Source organism: Strongylocentrotus purpuratus, unplaced genomic scaffold (assembly GCF_000002235.5).
Source record: "Strongylocentrotus purpuratus isolate Spur 01 unplaced genomic scaffold, Spur_5.0 spur5_scaffold_16, whole genome shotgun sequence".
NCBI classification, from domain to species: Eukaryota; Metazoa; Echinodermata; class Echinoidea; order Camarodonta; family Strongylocentrotidae; genus Strongylocentrotus; species Strongylocentrotus purpuratus.
The window spans coordinates 30,499,808-30,517,735 of NW_022145601.1; the positions used below are offsets into that span (position 1 = coordinate 30,499,808).

The following is a 17,928-nucleotide window of genomic DNA, read 5'->3' on the forward strand; positions in this document are numbered from 1 at the left end:
TTTGACCAATATGACCAGTATGGCAGACCCTAGGAGACCTCAAATCGATGAAAGAACATCAAAATCAGATTCTCTGACCCCAAACCCCTATAAATATACAAACTATTATCATACAAGCGCTTTTCCTTTTGGAACTACGCTTGACCTTTAACTCAGATGGCGGCCATTTTGGATTTGCCCAATATGGCATACCCAGAGGGTGCCCTTCTTGGCGTCCGGAAGAAATCGTAAAAGTATGGTATAATCTACCTCTGGGCCAAATTTGGTGCTTTTAGAAGAATCTGCACCAAACAACCCCTATTTAGCCCTAACAGCCTCCACTATATTGACTATGTATATGTGTGGACTAGAGTACGGACATTCGGTGCGGCAGGCGGACTATTGGTGCGAGACCTCTTCCGCACGGATTGTCCGTCAGACATTTGAGGCGCGCACGGATTGTCCGTCAGACATTTGAGGCGCGCACGGAATGTCCGACATTCAGCGCGGATAAAATCCGCACCGATCGTCCGCTCTCGATCGATCTCTAATAGTCGGACGATCGGTGCGGGTTACATTCTACGCGGTCACACCGGCACGATTTTCATATTTCAGCACACTAAATCCTGGATCCGCGCCTGACTACTACATCTACTACTACTCATCCTACAACTACCACTCTTTATACTACAAGTACTATCTATACTACTACTGCTACTATTACAACTTTTATTACTACTACTTCTATACTACTTCTTCTACTACTACTACTGCTAATACTACTACTACTACTACTACTACTACTACTACTACTACTACTACTACTACTACTTCTACTACTACTACTACTACTACTACTTCTTCTACTACTACTACTGCTATTACTACTACTACTACTACTACTACTACTACTACTACTACTACTCCTACTACTACTTCTTCTATTATTACTACTACTACTACTACTACTACTACTACTACTACTACTTCTTCTACTACTACTACTGCTATTACTACTACTACTACTACTACTACTACTACTACTACTACTACTCCTACTACTACTTCTTCTATTATTACTACTACTACTACTACTACTACTACTACTACTACTACTACTACTACTACCACTGCTACTACTACTACTACTTATACTACTACTTACACTATTACTTATACCATTGCTACTACTCTTACTACGACTGATACAACTTATACTTAGTGGATATAAATGGTATAGGATTTCCCGGCCAAAGTCGGGAGTTTGTCATTCGAATTCATTTACTTTGCATTTAAGTTAGCGCAGATCAGCTTTGCCATGCCAATTATCATTCAATTTGCCCGATTTTGTATTAAATTTAGGATTTGGGACGAAGGATTTCGTAGATTTGTCATTTAATTTAGAAAGTGCTCAACTAGCATTCAAATTCGTCACTTGTCGAGGCGTCATTTTTATCACTCAAATTAACACCTGTCATTCGTGTTCAAAATATTTTTGTTTAAGTTAGGAATGTTGGGGAAAGAAATGCAACACACGTTTACAGTTTAAGAAATGAAAACAAATGCATGACCTGCCATTGGGGTCTATTCTGTTATTCTATTTATTCATTTTTAGGACAATGCATATGGGTGTAGTCAGACATTAAATAAAGAAGGGCCGAAATCAAGGGATATGGCGTTTCTGCACGGACATGTTTATACAGTGGCGGATCCAGGGGGGGGGGGGGGGGGGCCGGGGGCCCATCCCCCCCTTGAGAAAAAAATCATGTAAAAACACGTGATTTTTACCTTTTTTTGGGGGTGGAAATTTTTAAATTTTCGAGGACCAAAAAAAAAATAAATGTGCTCACCACCACAAATAGCGAAAGAAGCACTTTGTTCATTAATTTGAGTGAAACATACATAGATTCTAACGAAAACTGCATAGATTTGAAATCTAGAAAAAGGAATATCAACCCTAAATATATCCGACAGCACTAAAACCGTCGAATTTGAACGCAAGACAAATTAATTTTAATGACAAACTCGCGAATTTTGCCGGGAAATCCTATATTATAAGATGGGTAGAAGAATCCCTGTAATCTGATTGGTTAATTACTGTGTAGTTACTTTTACTGGATGCACCCGATTCCGGGGATCGATACCACCGATATCCCTTTTTTTGTTTTTAATTCTTATAATTTATTTTGATATTTTTTTTTTCTTTCTTAAATAATATTTTTTTAAATTATTTTTTGTTGTTGATAAATAGTTGTTTTTTGATTGATAATTCTTATAATTTGTTCATTCTTTTTTTTTGTCTATATATATTTTTGTCTATATATATTTTTTTTAAATATTTTTTTTTAAATTTAAAAAAAAAATAGAGCTTACAGCTTAATGTACACTGCAGTTAAAAAAAAAATAATAATTTCATGTAATCATGCTTTCCGGTAAGGCTATGTCAAAATCATGCGTCTGGTAATTACCGGAAAGCATGATTTGCCATGCACCCGGTAAATTTGTAAAATAACCGATTTTTGATTTTTTTTTTGACGATTTTTGGGGCCCCATTTTATAAAACAGATGATGCACATGTCTAATTCGTGGGTCGGTGGAATTGTGTGCACGTGGTACCTTTGAATTTGGTCTAAAACCATTCAAAGGTACCTTGTGCACACATTTCCTACCGACGCACTCAAACCTGTGCATCATTTGTATACTTGTAGCCAGGCGCGTACGCAGGATTTTTTCAAGGGGGGGGGGGGGTTTAACATTTATAAATCGGTCCGAAAATTTCGCAACGACTCAGCCAGCCGCTGAATAAGCGGGGGGGGGGGGGGGGGGTGTAAGAGGACACATTTTTTATTTTTTTTGGTCTCGAAATTTGGAAATTTGACATTTTGCTCCGTTGGGGGGGGGGGGGGGGTAAGGTCACCTTTTTTAGGTCGGCCATGGGAACCAAAAGGGGGGGGGGGGGTTTTAGGTTTTTTTTAGGGGGGTTTACACACAAAAAATTTCCAAAGGGGGGGGGGGGGTTTAACCCCCCAAACCCCCCCCCCCCCCCCCTGCGTACGCGCCTGCTTGTAGCTGATATCAACCAAACTTTAACGTTATCTGGTTTCATCCAAATTCACTGGGTGATTTTCTATCCTCCTCTTTTCAGGTCAAAGTACATGTATGGACAGAACATGTTCATACAACAGCGCCATCTAGGCTTTCATAGACATAGGTGTGTACCTCGCATCCAGCATGCTTTTCATTCTAGCGTCCCTTTATCAACGTATTTTTGCCTAGGATCTTTATGTGATGATGGAACTGTACAGAGAGTAAGATGAAACCCCTGAACAGTAGGTGTGTATACGAAAAGGTCTAGAGGTACCATCGGCTCTGTTTTCGCCTACAAACTGACGACTCAGTTTGAAAATGATTTGTCGTGACGGTTAAAGGTATAGACCGGTTTTGGAAACGCCACTTTAAAAAAAAAAGGAAATGGAAGCTTTTATTACCAATCATGTGAAAGAATATGTTTTGACTAATACGTGATGATACAAATTTTGCGCCTTGAGCATTTGACCATCAAGTGGATTTGGCGCCTTATAAATCATATGTATTATCATTATTATTAAACCGCCTACTATTGATATATTTGGTAAATTATCATATCGATCCGGCCTTGATAGATATCGCGTAGTCCCATATACATCTTTCTGTGTACAGTGCTTGTAAATTTACCAAGGCTGGGACAAATGTCTTATCATTTTGATGATTCCAGAACCTTGCAGTACACACCAATACTCATGTGCTAGCTGATCAACCCTTTCTCATCGATTCCACAACGTTTCTTTCACAATGATCGCATGACCAGAACTGGTCTATACCTTTAAGATCGGTCCCCATATACGTATCTGATCGTATCAGGACAATTACCCTCTTCACAAACACCCCCGGGAAAATAGCCCCCCCCCCCGAAGACAATTACCTCCCGGGAAAATACATCCCCCAGGACAAACACCCTCGATGACAATTACCCCCTAGAAAATTACCCATTAAGATAATAACCCACCGAGGACAATTACCCCCCCCCCATGAACAATTGCCTCTAAGACGATTTCAAAAATAAAAAATATCATCATATGACACCCCCCCCCCCCCACATACATACGGGGTGTGATTGTCCAAGAGGGTAATTTCCGGAGGTTCATTGTTAATTGCATGACTTCAGGGGGTAATTGTCCTAGAATCGTATCTGATAATGTCTGATTGGTTCATAGACAGAAACAGGCACAGGCACATCCAAAACACCGACCACCCTCCCCACACACACACTTACACACAAGTTCTCTCTCTCTCTCTCTCTCTCCCTCTCTCTTAAAAGAACCACACGTATTAAGTATTAGAAGGCGCAATTAATATTGAGAGATCTATAGTATAGTTATACATTATAGGATCAAATAGTCAGAAAACATAATATTTGTCAATATCAGTTTTATCAATTTATTGTATCTGCATGATTATACCTGCCAATTATACGTTTTTGCAGTAGTGTATGAATCGTAAGTACATCATTATATCATGATCGAATAGACTTTAAAAAGAAAATATAAGGGAACTCCAATATTCTTAAACATCACCATTTAAAACGTGCGAACATAACAATGACGTATTGCATTTTCCGAACATGAATTGTAGGGGCAATGCAATAATGCATTGAATTTTGCCCTCAGGATGATTTCCTGCAAGTCTTCGCGTATTGTAGTTGTCTTCTAGGTGATTTGATGACAAACATTGGAATCGTGTTTGATTATATACTTATAATATTCATAATCGACCAATTTTCTTAAGTAAACAATTGAGCTATTAATAGCTCTGTATCACTATCTCTTTCTCTCTCTTTATCTTTTACCCTTTTTTGTTGTTATTACGTCTATTGCTATTCTCTCTTTACCCTCAATATCCCCTTTCCTCTGTATGTCTGTCTGACTCTCTTTTTTCTTCTCTCTTTCACACACGCAGCACACATTTCATTGTCTTTCTTGTCATTCTCCGTTGGTTTCTTGGTATTAAGGTTACCCTTCTTTATGATTCTAGTCCCTCTTCTATCTCTTTTCCATTACTCCTTTTCTATAATATTTGTGTAATCCATTCTTTTTGCTGAACGCCTAAATTTGTCTACAAGATTTATAAACCAGTCGTAGTTTTCAAATAAATAAATAACAGGGTTACAGAATACATAGCACCTCTTTGTAAAGAATAGACCTTTTAAACAATACGAGTGTGATCAAAGGCTTGCAAATAACATTACTCTTTTTAGTCACAAAATTTGCACCTCAGCCTGGAGGCTGAATAACACATCGTTTTTCTTGGAAACGACCTATGCTATAATATTGCGTGTAATTGTTTTACAATAAATTATTCTTTGCTGCAAAAACGAAAAAGGTGATTTAAAAAAAAAAATCCGTGAACTCTTTCAATTGAAATTGGATGTAAAAACAGAATCAATTCTGATAAGCCTTACATTCATAACATCACGAATTTATACATGTATGTTCATTCCAAACCACATTCAGATAGGTAATATATCATTCATTTTCTTGTTATATCCTAGTTCCCTTACAAGTTTCTCCCACATTATTTTTTGTCCATAATTATCTTCTGACCATCGATAATACGGTTTGTTCTTACTGAGAAACAACCTTACAAGATATGGTAAACGCCCATCAGGAATGTCTTCCTTGAATATTAAAATTACCTTCTCTAGCTCGACCTCATTCATTTGGTCAACCGCGAGACGGAGTTTGCTGATGAACGAGTGATTGTCTACGGCTCTATTGCTCACGATCAGGATGCTTTTATAACTTTGCTCGAAGACTTCGGCGATGGCCTCAATGTAGTACATTCCAAGCGGAAGGTCGTCATCCCCGCACACGATCCTGTCGAAATCAGGTAGTCGTTCCTCGAGTCCAGGTTTCAATATTCCCCTAACCCACTGTTCGTCATCATCGTCGAAAGCGAGGTTGATATCGTACTCGTAATCGAACCTCTCTCGTCCGTCGTGGTCGTCCCGTCTGCCAAGAAATACTAATTTCAGATGGAATAATTTGTAATTGATCAACCATCTCCTTTGATAAGCCACAACACAGACCATGATACAGGTGACAATGACAAAGATCGTGATGATGTAGACCCAGACTTTAGGTCCACAGACCTCGGTGGGATCAAATGTAATAATGGGCTGATTCTTAAAGGGTGCTAGAGAAACATCTGAACAGTTCGTTTGGTCAGGATGGATGATAGATACTTCGGCTTTGTTAATCCAATTTATAAACCATGTAAACTCACAGTTACAACTGAAAGGATTGCTGGAGACATCCAGTGTTTGTCTAGGTAGAACTGTACCCTCTTTGACAGTGGTTAGATGGTTGTGTGATATATATAGATATGACAGGTGTGGGTTATTTGTGAACACGTCTGAAGCTAAGCCTTTGATCTCGTTGCTTTTTATGGACACACCGACTAACGACCTGAGATCAGCCAGGTGTCGAGATGTCAGTTCTGCGATGTGATTTACATCAATGGAAAGGTGCTGTAACGATGTCAGATTCAGAAAAATGTCCTCATTTAGGGACGTGATGTCAGAATTATCCATTTCAAGATTTTGTAGGTTTTGGAGACCTTGAAATGTTCCCGGTTTTAGCCTGTCAAGTTTGTTTCCTTTGAGGTAGAGACGTTCTAACGTTGATAGAGCGGACAGCACCGGAAGATCTTCAGTATGGGAGTCCCAGAAGCTGGAAAGTGTTAGCCCTGATCCCCGCATCCTCAATCTTTTAAGATTGGACAACCCTGTAAAGAGTTCATACGATAATGCGACTGACGTATAGGACATGTCCAGTATTGTAAGCTCATTCAGATTCGTGAACGGACTATGCAACTGACCCAAATAAGACAAATAAGACAAACTCAGAATCTGAAGACGGTCAATGGATGCAAAAGCTCCATTTTCAATTGTCGTTAATAATCGGTTGTTGGATATATCGAGAGTTGTGAGGTTTGCCATTCCATAAAAGGAGTTCTTGTCAATGCGAACAAGTCGGTTCTGCGATATGTCCAGGAATTTTAAATTTCGCAGATCCCATCCCCCGCGCTGTGGTCGGAGATCAGTTATTCTGCACCTTGCTAAATTAAGAGAGGTTAGTGATGTTATATCATCAAACTGCTTTGGACTCAGCTCCGTGAACCAATTACTCGATAGTATCAAGGATTGAAGTCGCAGGCTAAACAAAAACATATCTTTGGTGACATAGGAAAGATGGTTTCCCGTCAAGTCGACAATTTCCAGTGACTCGAGTCCTTCAAATGAATCATTATGCAACGTGTCTATGCGACTCTGGTGGATGTCAAGTCTGATAAGATTTCCCAAACCCCAGAAAGCACGAGGGGGAATGGAAGGGATACGATTGCTCTGTAAGTCCAGGTAGGTCAAGTTAGGAATCGCGTATGTCTGATTTGGTAGAGGGGCTAGCGGTTCAATCACTGTAATAACGTTTACTGCGACATCAAGAGTTTCCAATGAAGACATTCCCAGAAACGGATGGAGGCTAAAATTGCTGATCTGATTGCCCGTTAGACGCATCTCTCGCACGCCCTCAAGATGTTGGAACAAACCATTCTGTAGTGAGGTGAGGTTGTTTTTGATGAATGATATCAGGTCAATTCTTGTCTCCTTGAGGGGAAGAAAATCGTCTTCGTGTAAGGACGAGAAATTATTTGTTGATAATACAAGTGAAGTCATGTTTCTGCTTCTCCATCCTGTAAAGTTTAGGCTGGACAACAAATTCTTTCCCAAACGCAGATGAGTCAACGAAGACACAGAATTCAATGCGCTTCCAGGGAAACTAACAAATCGATTTGCTGTGAGATCAACAATTTGCAGATTTTGATTCCTTGAGAAAATATTAGTCGGTAGATATGTGAAATTGTTATTTGTGAGCGAGATTGAACAAAGCTCAAGCAATGCTTGAAAGGCACCCGACTCGATGGTACTTATATTGTTCGACTTGAGATATAGGTACCTCAAATGAGGAAGGCTACTGAAAGATGTGTTAGTCAATTTGGTCAGTTGGTTATAAGCGAGATTTAACACGGTGATATCATCAGTGAGGTTAGCAGGTACCGCGGTTAGGTTGCGGTGTGAACAAATGGCTTTCAAACCTTCGCTGGTTGGTTCATAATGACACGGTACCCCTCTTAAATCTGCAGCATCTGCTCCAGTGTGTCCTATGGAATCCATCATTAATGAAGATGCTAGCATAAAGGTAATCCACAACCGTCCAATGCTCTCCATTGCATTCATCCACTTTTTTATCACTGTGTCATCAAACACTGTTCCTTTTTAAAGTAATAATTACCTTTCCAAAACTGGTCGTGATTTCCACTCAATCAAAATCAATTAAAGGAGGGTGTATCATTTAGTTTTGTAAACTCTAGAAATGACAATGGCATCGTCCTTAGTGCCTCAAACATTGCCATGCGTTCAGTCCCAAAGTAGTTGACCAGGAAACTAAAAATTCGTTGTACCGCTGTGATTCATTCGATCATAAGGGAATGTCAGCTTGTTGCCTTCCACCTTGATGGCCGAGAAGAACACTGAATTCTGGTCGAAAAGGATGTTGTTCGATCGTTTTCAAGTTTGTGTGTTCATCTATGGTCACGTCACGATCTGTAGAAACAAAAATCTGAGAATAAGATACATGTACAAATCATACTAAAACACACCCACGTACTTTTGTTTGGTGAACAGTCTCATGAAACTATATGCATGTCTCAATATTTCAAGTGGCTCCTATTTATACAAAAAGTACTTCCGCATTTATTATCGTAGGACTGCAGTCCAGTTTCGATCCCTATTTTTAAATAATTTTGCACAAAAATATTATGTCTCACACACCAATGCTAATTCTAATGCTAAATTTTAAGGAGGAAGTTATAACAAGTCGCAATATCTGCAATCGCTGTTTGAGAAAGTTGACAGTTGGAAATGCTAGACTATAACAGATTAATTGTGGTAAAATGAAATGTCAGTATTTCATCGATTACTCTGTCAAGTAGTTAGAAATGTCATGATATGTTTTTTTTTGCTTTGTATAATTGTAGATCGACATATTATACCCTTTAATTATTTATCCCGATAAAGAAAAAGAAGCTTCTAATTCATGAGTGTGATTAACAGTAGAATGTTATTTAAAATGAATAACCTTTTCAATGACACTATGCCAGGATGAGATTCAGAATCGCATTAAATTGCATAACTGAAATTCTCACATGGATCCCTTCCCAATAAGATTCTCAAAGCATTGTCAATTCATCTTTGTAAGGGTGATCGTTGTAGTAAGTAGTTGTTTGTCTTCGTTTCATTTCCTGTCACTATTATACAATCCCTGGTAAGATATCCATCCCTAAACGAATATTTAAATAATACAGTCCCGTCAACGTAGACACCTAGACTGCACCATATGTTCAGTATTGTTTGGTATTATTTAGGATACGGTTTCTAACGTGATCTTCAGGTAGAGACCACAATGGAGGGCGATTATATCTGGTCAACAAGTATTATCTGTTAATACTTGAAGTGGCCGTTGTTCGCAACTGCACAATATACATTTAGATATACGTACCGTATATATATTTAAATGGAACCGGAGATGACTAGGCTTGTGATGTATGCACAGTGGCGTATCCAGAAAATTAATGAACAAGGGACGGAATATCCTCCACAAGAGAGGGGAATGCCCCTTGGCTTTTCCACTTTACACATAAAAACTGCAAGAATTATGTCCCGCATTCAAATCTTTCTTTCGGCCGATTCCAAATCTGCCTATTGGCTAATAACAAATAAAAGTTGTTATCCTTGTAGGTAAATTGTTAAAACCGAAACGATTTTTTTCCTTTTACTTTGAAAAAAAAAAATCCCATTCAGCTAATAGCGAAGCCCTTGACTATGGACAGCCTATAACATCACTAGTTCTCACTAAAAAATACTTTCAATCAGCAATAAACAATGCCGATCGACACATTGTGCCATTTACGAATCCGTAATTATATCATACACAATTTCAGAGACTTTCCACTTATAATGACTTTATCGTAACCGCACTTTGTTTCGTAGTTGAATATATCTGAATACTATTTTCCCTCGTCCTGCAGCGATTATGGATGAAAGTGTTCTTTTAATATTTCATGCCATACCCCCACGATGTCACAAGGCATTGTACAGAAGAAGACACGTAGAACAAAAGGAAGTAGTTTATAGAGCAGAACAAATAAACTCCGATCTCTCTCTCTCTTTCTCTCTCTCTCTCTATTTATTTTTCTCTGTCCACCCCCTCTGTCCCTATAATACATCTATGTCCATGCGTGTGCGTATGCGGGTGTGTGTATGTATGTGTGTTGTTCTGATGTACGTATGCGTGTTTATGTTGATTATCATTAATGATACTATTTAACGTGGAAGATGAATTCTTCAATAAAAATAACATTTATATTATTTAATATTCCTCTCAGCCCCACCCCACTTGACTTCTAACATTTAAGAAATTTACGACTAATAGACATTTAACAATCAACGGTCTCCTCGGTCCCTATCCGTATCTACCAATTAAACCATGTTTAATCCCAAATATTGATGGAAATGATTGAGTCATGCTTGTATGTATCATGCACCCTGCCCATGTATCATTGCTGCTCTCCAAGACATTTGTCTAGGTTCAATGGATTACAAAAATAAATTTTACGAAAGTAATCACATGCATTTCTTTCTAAGTAAATATTATCTCGATTTTAGAACGCACCCAAGGAAACTTCACATCATGAACAATAATAATAAGAAGAATCCGCGCGTCTAAGAAAAATATGCTCACGTATCAGTTAAGGCCTATTCTTGATATTCATAATCCAAATGTGAATAGGGAACTGACACCCTAAATTGATTTAGACAGCAGATATTGTTATAATTACTGGTGCTTTATAGTTCTAATGTACGAAATCTTATTTTCCATAAAAGAAAAGTTATTTATGTTTTATGTGTTTATAAACATCAGATCATTCAATTTCTTTTTACGAAAGACAATATTTTTCTTCTGCGTTTACTCTTGCAAATTATATATTGCAAGATATTGTTACAGTTGATAGAGCCGACACTGTAGTTTCTTACTTATTAACAAAAACAATAGATTACTGCTGATAAATATTCCGTGTATACAAATATAAGTTTATTCATTTTTTTATAAGAACGTTTTAGTCGAGTGGTTTGAATACTATACCGAGTGACGTAGATCGTTGGCAAAAGTCTAATTCTTGAATAAGGCAGTTTATTCTATATTACCTGTCTGTCGAAGTAGACCATAATCGACTCTATGGGCTGCGAATGACCGGCACCATCTTGTATTGCAGTGCAATTCTTATAAACATATGACCAATCGTCTGTTTCAATCATAAAGAAAATAGGAGACCCAAAGCAAGTGTCTACGATGAAGATTAATGTAGGTTAATGGGTTTGCTAACAAAAGTTTAAAATTTATAGATTTGCATCGGAAGATGTTTATTTCTTCAAGGAGGAAAGTTTCAGGCTCATATTGCTCTTGTTCATGTTGGTTTCGATTTCATATTGACCGCGGTTCTTTAATTAGATTTCATACTGATCTCAGTGTAAAATGTTTAGTATAACATTATATGCGTACACTTACATCAATTAAGATTTATTAACATTTTTGACCTCATATCTCTCTGAGATAAATGTTAATAAAAGCAGCACTGAAGTAAACCAATTTTATTTCCATAGCATATATCACATTATAGAACGTGTCTAAAGTATGTGCTTCTAAAGGCCTATCGGGTCATTAAATAATTTACACAATCTTTTGTATTGGCTCTATGTATGCTTTCAACATGTTCGACAAAAGATACTCATGCGAGTGAATAATTAACACTAAATACATATAATTTATAAATCAATATATGAATAGAACTAATCCTGTTATCTGAGAGATAGATTTTAATAACAGAAGCACACACCGCAATATGGTTTTGATAATAGCTATACAATTTGTGTTTGTGTTAACTCTAAAAATACGGCCTAAATTCGTGTAAATTAATGTAAACGAGATAATGAAGTCTTGAAGGCCAATATCTCTATAATATCTTTTTTGTATCAATTAATTAATTTTTTATTTTTTCTATATTTATTGCGTTACATCGACTGACGGGTAATAATAAGCCCTATATATGTATTGATGTAAGTGTGAATGTGAGATATATCTGAATGAGCAAATTTGTTTATTGTTATTGTTAAGTGATTTAAATATCACTTTGCTACGTTCATTTACATCGATGAATAGATAAGTATTAATAGTTTTAATACATATTAAGGTTTATGTAAACATGTAATGAAACTGTAGATCGGTTATTTGGCTGGGATAATAATTGTATCGTGGAATGTGTTGAATTTAGTAATATGCCTTGAATTTATACACATATTACGAGTTAAAAATTGACACTAATTACGAATTGATGTTGATGCCAACATATAGATGTAACTATTGACCGGGGGGGGGGGGGTGTTTCACAAAGATCCTAAGTCGAACGTTACTCTAAGTTGGACTTAACAAATATGGAGAGCCATTTGTAGCCTTAAAGGGATAGTTAAGTTCTATTGCAGAGGGCGCTACACAAAATAACTTTCTTGTGAGATAATGAAAGACTGAGTGTCAAATTTGAAAGAACATAATATTTAAATGACAAAATTATCTTTGTTTGATCGAAATTGGTTCAGAGACGGCTGAAATATAACGATTTCTAATACTTGTGTACCACCACAAATATTAGGTATTTTGAAAGAGTTGAAAAAACCGTTGAAAAAAACAAAATAACGCCTTTTACGTCGTATTTCAGCCAATGCCGATTTGGTTTTGGGGGTTGGCATTTTCGTGTTGCTTACATTATGCACAACCAGCCGGCCCATGTATTGTTATTTTTAATTAAATTATTAATTAACGGTCACCGTGTTTTTTTAAAAAGTGGAGCTGAATTGGTATACTCGTATTGGCTAAATTTTACACATTTTGCGGTCTAAAATTACCTTCATAGAAATTTTAGGTTCTAAAAGGGCACTATAAATGTCAAAGATAAGAATAAGAGCAATAACCCTTGACTTTGAAGGCATTTGCAGTCTGAAAACAGAACTCAACTATCCTTTCAAATTAAATATTAAAGCGAAAAATCAAGTACTTTAGAATTTTTTTTAATTCCACATCAAGAATATGAAATCTCCTTGATAATAGAAAATATAAATGATTTGAATCATCATTTTATGCCTTTAGGAATAACTTTTACAAAATATTTTCAAAGATGCTAACGGCTTTCCATAATTGTTAAGTCAAACTTAGAGATAAGTATAACTTAGGATCTTTGTGAAACACCCCAGAGCCCATGGTAATAAAACCGTTAAGCTACTTATAAACTGATTTCCTGGACTGCATAGTTAGGACGAGTTTTATGAATATGAACCCGGTTATCTGTCTGAGATATAGTTTAATAATTTGCGAATAATTTTTGTATCCCGTCAGTTTCATTAATTACTTAATATTGATATAAATGTTAACACGTGAATGATACTGGGGATCCGATTTATGTCTGATATATGTTTTGTCTGATGATTAACATTTGGTTTTAACAAATTTCCGTTTCATTACATGAATTGAGAGGCTTTGTGAAGAAATTATTGTAAATGTCTACATCTGGATGAAAATGTCGGCTTCTGATATGCCTGAAATATATTTTAATTCTATTAATGGTTTGCCTTTTTAATGCATTTTAACATTTAAATCAAAATATAGTTTTGGTTCAGTTATTGGTTTTCTCATTATCACACATTCGTATACCCGTCTGACTTCTTCCTTCATGTAGATATCGATATGTCAAAACCGGGAGATATGTCAAGTGGTTGTATCCGGTATGAGAGTTATCAAATTTTGAATCATTTTCCGCTTTAAGCAACAAGTGGAAGGTAAAAACATTCATGGAAGTTAGATTTGCAAAAAGAAGAGGAACAAGGTGAGCATTTTAATTCTGATATCATATACGTTAAGAATATTTTGTACCTTGATGTTTCATCGAATGAACTTTCAGCCAGGTTCATTTATGTTATACTGTTCAAATTTTTCCGCGTTACCTAGAAGTTGGAAAAGGTTCTGAAACATGGGAACTTTGAAACAGAAGATTCTTCGCTAAATTGCGTTGATACTTTATTTAAAGATTTCCATAAACTTAAAAAGAAATCAAAATGTCTCTCTCTCTCTCTCTCACTTCCTCTGCCCTCCTCTCTCTATCCCTATCCTACACCTCCTTCCATGCGTGTGCGTATGCTGGCGCATTTGTGTGCGTGCAGGGGCGTCGCTAGACCTTTTTCAGTGGGGGGGGGGGGGAGGGATGTAGAGGCCAACGATTACAGACAAAACTATCCACAAATTACCGACAAAATCAAATGTCCAATATCTAAAAATTCAACCCTATAAACCTGGGGCCGAATGCTGAATTGTTTTTCCTATGGACTATCTATAGTACTTGCATATGTGCAAATGGTCTTTTTCCTCGACGACATAAATATACGAATTATTTCTTCAATTTAGTCAGCTTCATAGCTCTATATTTTAAGGCAGGTGCGGAGGGGCGGTAGTGAGCAAGAGAATCACTTAAAAGCGCGCTCATTAGGGGGGTGTGGGTGATGGGCCTCCCTTAGACATTTCCTTAAATTATTAGGAAAAGAAGACGATTAATTGTACTGTTTTCGACTGTTTATCTTTGTCTGAATTCAGTCCCCCCCCCTCCCGCTCAAAGCGCGGAAGCTTTGACGTTTCATTAAATTATGAGAAAAAGCAGACGATTCGGTGAACTGTTCTCGACTCTTAATCCTTATCTAAATGAAGCTTCCCCTACCGCGCGAAGCGGGGAAGTTTTGACGTTTCATTAAATTATGAGAAAAAGCAGACGATTCGGTGTACTGTTCTCGATTCTTAACCCATATCTGAATGAAGCGTTCTCCTCTCGCGCGAAGCGCGGAAGCTTTTTACGTTTCCTTACCTTATTAGAGAAAGAAGACGATTCGTTGTACCGTTCTCGACTCGTCTAAAAGAGGGCGGGATTTTTGGCGTTTCATCACAATATAGAAAAAGGAAGACGATTCATCGTACCGTTTTCGACTCTTATTAAGCCCTATTCATCTGAATTCAGTTTCCCCCTCTCGCGCGAAGCGCGAAAGCTTTGACGTTTCCTCAAATTATTAGAGAAAGAACACGATTCGTTGTAGCGTTTTCGACTCTTAATAAGCCCTAATAATTTTGTCTGAATGCAGTTTTCCCCTCTCGCGCAAAGCGCGGAAGCTTTGACGTTTCCCCAAATTTTTAGAGAAAGAAAACGATTCGTTGTACCGTTCTTGACTCGTCTAAATGAAGTTTTCCCCTTCGGTCGACCGACAATATACATCTCACCGACTTCAAACTTCTGCATTGATATATTACACGAGGATCGAGCAAGAATACCGACAAAGCTGACCCGACACAGCAACATATTTACCCATGTCTTTCTTGCTCCCTCGACGAGACGACTCCACCCAACAACCACCTTCTTTATTTTACTCCCACTCCTCCTCTCTCAAACTCTTACCTCCCCTCTCTCTCCTCTCTTTTATCCCCGTTTCTATTGTTTCCCTTTCACTCTTTTTTTCTCTTTTTTTTCTTTCTTTTCTTTCTTCCTCTCCTCCCTCTTTTTCTTTTTTCTCTTTCTTTCTTCTCTTTTCTTTCCTTTTTTTCCTTTCTTTCCTTTCTTTTCCTTTCTTTCTTTTTTTTTTACTTTTCTTTTTTTCTTTTTTCCCCTTTTCCTCTCTTTTTCCCTCTCTTTTTTCCCCTCTCTTTTTTTTCTCTCTTTTTTCCCCCTACCCTTTTCTTTTTTCCGGACGGCAGCTCAATTTTACCGACAACATCCTGACAGGTGGGGGGGGGGGGGGTGTCGCACCCCCACACCCCCTTTGGGCGACGCCCCTGTGTGCGTGTGTACGTGTGTGTGTGTGTGTTAGTTATCATAAAAGGCCAAGTCCACTCCAAAAATAACTTGTTTTAATAGATACAGAAAAACAAGAGAAACAAAACAGAGCCAAACAAAAATTGAGTAAAATCGGATAACTAATAAGGAAGTTATGATTTTTTTTAAATATGTAAAACTATGGAATTGGGAAATTGCCAATTTTGTTATCAGTTTGTGAAGTTATTGCCTCTTTATTTATCAATTGCTTTGTATAGTTTTATCCAATTTATTTCCCTTTTTATCCCCAAAACTTGGTTTCCCCAAGCCTTTGCCCGGGTTATATGATTTGTATCATATTGCGTGCATGACATTTCACAAAATCGTTTATGAACTTTGAAGAATTGATACCATTATCTGAATATTTTATAATCTAAATCATTGATTTTTATATAAATAGTTTATCATCATTTACATTTTTCATTATTTAACTGAAAACATTACTCTATATAAGTGCATCCACACAAAAACATATTACTATCAATATAACTTTGATGCTGGTGTGAGGAAATAAGATTTTTAGGGGGAGATTGGACATTTATATTAATAATATAAAGAAAGCAATTAGTGGATAGTGAGGCAACGATGTCACACAATCATGAGTGGGTTGCCAATTTGTCTAGTGATTTTCAAAGTTACTCACGTTAAAGAGTATTCATTGTGAAACATGGATAATTCAATTAGGGTTTATTGTTAAAAAAAAACATACGGATTAAAAGTCCAGAGACTCATACAATTTAGTTTACAAATTATAAATACATACATGATGCGAAATCAATACTTTTAGCAATCTTCATATTAATTACTAATTCTAATTAACTACACAATTAATATCAAATAATCGTAAAATAATACATGTTGTAATTATTCAGTTATAACATTTAAATAGTATATTTTGTCACCAGTTTCATATCACCATGTCATCTTCATTTTTCTTTCACACACCTTCAAATTATTAACTAATCTCTTTAAACCTAGTCAACATTTTTTTTAGAAACATATTTCTATATATTTGATTATCACAAGAGATATGATAATACAAAATATACAAATTATGATTACTTACAGAGTATAGTCCTATCATTATACTATGAAATCTGGTTAACTGGCATGACAAGAAATTAATCACATCTTGGTCACATATGGTCATAATATGGGGTGAAAATATCTACAGATTTGAATTCAAGATTCGTGTGAAGTGGAGAATCGGAGACTGCCTGTAACGCTCTGTATTCATTTTGAGGGTATTAGGGACTTTTAGATTTGCACGACGAGAACGTGGACTGCCACATGTGACCTCCTTTTACGGACATGCCGGGCACTGCCAGTGCCTTAAAAGAACGTCACATTGCCTAAAAAGGATGTCACACGTGGCAGTCCACCTTCTCGTCGTGAAAATCTAAAAGTCCCTATTGAGCTGAAGAGAGTTGCGGAGAGTGCGTCGTGAGATGGTTTGTTTCGTTTCAGGCAAGATATGGCGGTGGCGGTCTAAGATCAGCAAGGATTTAGCAAACTGTTCACAAAAAACATAGCGTCATTGAGACAGTCTGACAACGCCCAGCGACTACAGAAGTTGAGCATAAGACATTGTGTCGGGAAATGTACCAGTGATAATACCTAATGCTCTCCTCTGTAGCCGCTCAAAGCTGTTTACTAGGACAACAGTTATACTCGATGACCAAACAGGTACACCAAATTCAAGGCCCGGACGAATGTACATCATGTATACCAATACCAAGTCCTTAGTGTTGACACGCGACACTGAACTAGGGACTTAGTCCCTTGCCTAAGCATCGACGTTTGAGTTTACATAAAACACCCAAGTTATATATAAAATTTCAT

At 37.2% G+C, this 17,928-nt stretch overlaps 1 protein-coding gene across 1 annotated transcript; it reads right to left on the minus strand.

The window, feature by feature from the left end:
• Nucleotides 1-5,413: 5,413 nt before the first annotated feature.
• Nucleotides 5,414-8,261, minus strand: LOC105444115 (toll-like receptor 3). The gene has a single exon (XM_011677955.2). The coding sequence runs from the start codon at nucleotides 8,249-8,251 to the stop codon at nucleotides 5,525-5,527; it is 2,727 nt and encodes a 908-aa protein (XP_011676257.2). The 5' UTR covers nucleotides 8,252-8,261; the 3' UTR covers nucleotides 5,414-5,524.
• Nucleotides 8,262-17,928: the final 9,667 nt, after the last annotated feature.

Coding starts and splice junctions, on each gene's coding strand:
- LOC105444115 (XM_011677955.2), bottom strand. CDS start 8,251: ATGATGGATTCCATAGGACACACTGGAGCAGATGCTGCAGATTTAAGA.